We start from the raw sequence: 5,000 nt of genomic DNA, 5'->3' as shown, positions 1-5,000 counted from the left end.
ATATATATATATATATATATATATATATATATATATATATATATATATATATATATATATATATATATAACTGGAAGATAGAAGAAAATAAGCAGAAGGAAATAATGAAAGGAAAATATTAGAGAAATTAAAAGATAAAACAAAACAAGTAAAATTTTTAACAGAGAGAGAGAGAGAGAGAGAGAGAGAGAGAGAGAGAGAGAGAGAGAGAGAGAGAGAAGATCAAGTGAAGATGAGGAAAAAGGAGAAAATTGATAGGAAGAAAAGTCAAAGAAAAAATAAATAAAAAGATAAAAAAGAGGAACTAGGACCTAACGGAAGAAAATTACTCTCCCGCATAATAATTCTCAGCACCGTTAAGGTGAGGTTCAGTTTTCTCATTTTCAGTCAACTTCTTTAACTTTTTATTTTATTTTTTTGCCGCGCGCTGTTCTTCGCTGTGAAATGAAAAGTGAAGAAATAAACGGAAATTGAAAATATATTCCAGAAGAGGAAGTGAAAACTGAATTTTTTTTATAAGGGATTGATAACAGTAAAGTTGAATTTTAATTTTTTTAGAAAAAATTTGTAAAAAAAAAAATTCTATATATAATTAAGAGGAAAAACCCCAAAATTAATAACTGATAAAGAACGAAAGACAAAAGCAAAATTTTGATTAATTCAAGTAAAATGAAATATGTAATAATATTCATAGTGCATAGATAATAAAAGCAAGTTTTTTTTTTATTATTGCTTGATTTATATCAAACCGACTTTACAATGAAATATCTTCGAAATAAAATAACAAAGAAAAAGTTAATATTTTTTATGCTGGAATATATGAAAGGTTTCCTGTAATAAAAAAAAAACCTGTTGTATGCTTGCATTTAAATATTTCATACCAGAAAAGTGAAAACCGTACCATTGATTTTAATCTGGTTATCAGATGCCTGACTTGTATGCAAGTTCAATATTTTAGTTAACAATTTAACAGAAATGGGTAAAGGCTTTAAAGAACTCTTTTGCGTAATTTGAGAAATGTACACAATTTTTGGAATCTTAATACGATTATGGAAAGTACGATATAGTACTTATTTACAACACATTTATATATATACATACATTTATATATATATATATATATACATACATATATATATATATATACATATATATATATATATATATATATATATATATATATATATATATATATATATATATATATATATATATATATATATATATATATATATATATATATATATGCGTGTGTGTATGTATACACTTGTGCTTATGAACAAAGTTATGAAAATCTCAGCCACTAATTTCTCTCTCTCTCTCTCTCTCTCTCTCTCTCTCTCTCTCTCTCTCTCTCTCTTCTCTTCCCTGGAGTTCGACTCCTGACCAACCCAGCATGTCACAGTTGACATGAGCAATACATTAAATATGTATTCAGTAGTTATTCGAATGTGGGCTTTAGCAATCAGTTTTGAAAGAGAGGGGCTAGCAATCTCATCCCTGAATCTGATGATATTGATTTATCTATGAATAAACTTCTACATTATGTCATCTGGCTAACAGAGGGCAGTCTTGTACCCGTAGAATTAGTCGAGCTGTCTGTCGTCCTCGTTTTGTTTACATTTTGTTTAGTTCGCGGCCGTGTAAACGAGGAATAATAGTGCTTATTGGATTTGTTTGTGTAATAAGTGCCTGTGGATTTATATTGCAAGAAGTGCCACTGGATTTATATTGCAAAAAGTGCCTCTGGATTCATATTGCAAGAAATGCCACTGGATTTATAGTTCAAGAATTGCCACTGGATTTACCAACTGAAACAGCAACCTCATGGTAAGACCTGTAACTGTTCCATATCAGTGTATTTCACCATATTTTATCTCATTCATTTTGCTAGTTATGAATGGTTTTCGTTATTGGCTTTTGTGATCATTTGACAAGCCTTATCTTCCGATGTGTGCCTTTGTCAATGGTTTCTGTGCTATCTATGGTCACGTGATGTGTTGTAGGAACACCGTAAACATTTCCACATTGAGTTGAAAATTATTGGTTCTTTGTACATAGCTTGTTTATTTTATTTAACCATTTCATTAAATTTCCGAAACACTTAAACCTTATTAAGTTGAGGTAAAGAATGCGTAAGTTGTAAATGGGATAATATTAGGATTTGTAGTAAGACTTTTATTATGTGCGTTAGGACAACGTCCTTACAAAATACAATATACTCTTGAAAGCCCAGTCGCTTATCTAGTTGTATTTTGAGAGAAGCAAACAATTCCTAATTTATGCATAATAAAATCGTTACACATGTATATGTATTATATATAAATGTGCATCATTTCCTCACTTGTGTGTACGTGTATGTGTAGTAGCTACACCTGTTTGTACGTGTATGTGTAGTATCTACAGCTGTGTGTACGTGTATGTGTACTAGCTACACCTGTGTGTACTTGTATGTATAATATCTACACCTGTGTGTACGTGTATGTGTAGTAGCTACACCTGTGTGTACGTGTATGTGTAGTATCTGCACCTGTTGTGTATGTGTGGTATCTACACCTGTGTGTACGTGTATGTGTAGTATCTGCACCTGTGTGTACGTGGATGTGAAGTATCTACACCTGTGTGTACGTGGATGTGTAGTATCTACACCTGTGTGTAGGTTTGTGTAATACCCACACCAGTGTGTATATGTAGTATCCGCACTTGTCTGTGTGTTTGTACTTGTCTGTTTGTGCAGTATCACACTTGTCTGTGTGTGTATGTGGAGTATCCACACATGTTTGTGTGTGTATGTGGAGTATCCTCACCTGTCTGTGTGTATGTATGTGGAGTATCCACACTTGTCTGTGGGCGTATGTGTAGCAACCATACCTGTCAGTGTGTGTGTGTGTGTAGTAACCACATCTGTCTGTGTGTATGTGTGGTATTCACACCTGTGTGTGTGTATAGTAGTCACACCCGTCTGTGTGAGTATGTGTAGTATTCACACCTGTCTGTGTGAGTATGTGTAGTATTCACGCCTGTCTGTGTGAGTATGTGTAGTATTCACACCTGTCTGTGTGAGTATGTGTAGTATTCACGCCTGTCTGTGTGAGTATGTGTAGTATTCACACCTATCTGTGTGAGTATGTGTAGTATTCACGCCTGTCTGTGTGAGTATGTGTAGTATTCACACCTGTCTGTGTGTATGTGTAGTATCCACACCTGTCTGTATGTATGTGTAGTATCCACACCTGTCTGTATGTATGTGTAGTATCCACACCTGTCTGTATGTATATGTAGTATCCGCACCTGTCTGTGTGTGTGTGTGTAGTATCCACACCTGTCTGTATATGTGTAGTATTTAGACCTGTCTGTGTGTATATGTGTATTCACACCTATATGTGTGGTATCCTCACCTGTCTGTGTGTATGTGCAGTATCCACACCTGTGTGTATACGTGTATAGTCTCACACCTGTGTGTACGTGTGTACGTGAGTGCGTGTAGTATCCACACCTCCATGGATAATACAGACCTCTGTGTGTGTTCCTACAAAACTAAAAATAGTTCCCAAAAATTAATAATATTAAACCCGGAGGCTTTGGTTACTTCCTAAGACTGTCATGAAAAAAACACAACGCGCAAAACAACATTCATTAGCGACATAATTAACCTCAAAGTGTCAGTGAAAATTTACCAACTCCTTTAATTAATCAAACGACTAAACTTCAGGAAACAAAAGTGCCAGGCTGATTTCGAGACGCTGACTCGTAGGAGGAAGTTAGAGATATTAATGAATACAGAAATAGGAAAAGACAGAGATTTCCTTCTCACGAAGGACTCCTCGGTAGACTCTTAAACTCGGGATTTCCACGGTGGTATTTTTTTTATACATTTAGTATACTGTGTTGTACGTTTGAATCTCTCATCATGGCAATATATTTTGACTTGCTTACACTGCTAAAATAATAATAATAATAATAATAATAATAATAATAATAATAATAATAATAATAATAATAATATTTATCATTGTTAACATTAATATTGAAACCAATAATAATAATAATAATAATAATAATAATAATAATAATAATAATAATAATAATAATAATAATAATAATATTAATGCTAATTTTTTTTTCAGAACAACTTAGAATTGCAGTAACAGAGTCGCAACTTAGAAATAAAAAAGATGATAACACTCACAATACAATGATAATAATAACCATAAATAAAAATGACCCCGACACCGGCAATAATACAAATAACAGACATAAAAAACGGGTGCAGAAGTGAGAGTAGATGTCGAAAAGGTCATAAAACCAATAAAGGAAAGGAAAGGAAAGAGGAATTACCTGACCTTGGCCAATCACACATTTTCCACCCCAGTGAACTTCACGGGTGGAGGTTTGGCTGTAAACCTATTAAATAAAAAAGTCTAACCCCCCATATTTTTTTATTTGCGTGACTGGGGTTTAGCCCCAGAGGCATGAAAATAGAATTAGGCTTAAGGAAAGTAGAATTTTGTCCATGTGTAAGGTAGGAATTTTATCGAATTGTTTGGATAGTCAAGAAACGTTCGTGTGTTCATGTATATACACACGCACACTCAAACACACATGTATGTATGTATATGTATATATATATATATATATATATATATATATATATATATATATATATATATATATATATATATATATATTATGTATATACAAGTATATATTTGCATATTTATATGTGATAATTTTATCACTAATTCACAAGTGACTTTTGATATGTTCTCAAATTACAAGTCACAAAATACACCATAGACTCGAATTCCCCTACTTTGCATAGGTTCGAATCCTGGCCAGGGCTCATACGTTAAACGTATATAATCCCCTTTGACTGGAAGCTGTTCCTAAGGTAAAATGAATTCTATATTAAGGGGAATTTATGGGTTAATATATGATTACACACACAAATATATACAGTATATATATATATATATATATATATATATATATATATATAT

At 32.5% G+C, this 5,000-nt stretch overlaps 1 protein-coding gene across 1 annotated transcript in view; it reads left to right on the top strand.

Annotated features, from left to right (window-relative positions):
- Positions 1-1,690: 1,690 nt before the first annotated feature.
- Positions 1,691-5,000, top strand: part of LOC136854771 (uncharacterized) — a 54,148-nt gene continuing 50,838 nt past the window's right edge. The window contains exon 1 of the mRNA XM_067131348.1: positions 1,691-1,830. Within this exon, the coding sequence (XP_066987449.1) occupies positions 1,828-1,830 (3 nt within the window). The 5' untranslated portion in view covers positions 1,691-1,827. The remainder of the gene's footprint in view (positions 1,831-5,000) is intronic.

Source organism: Macrobrachium rosenbergii, chromosome 30 (genome assembly GCF_040412425.1).
Source record: "Macrobrachium rosenbergii isolate ZJJX-2024 chromosome 30, ASM4041242v1, whole genome shotgun sequence".
Classification (NCBI taxonomy): domain Eukaryota; kingdom Metazoa; phylum Arthropoda; class Malacostraca; order Decapoda; family Palaemonidae; genus Macrobrachium; species Macrobrachium rosenbergii.
This window is presented reverse-complemented; position numbering and strand designations above follow the sequence as displayed.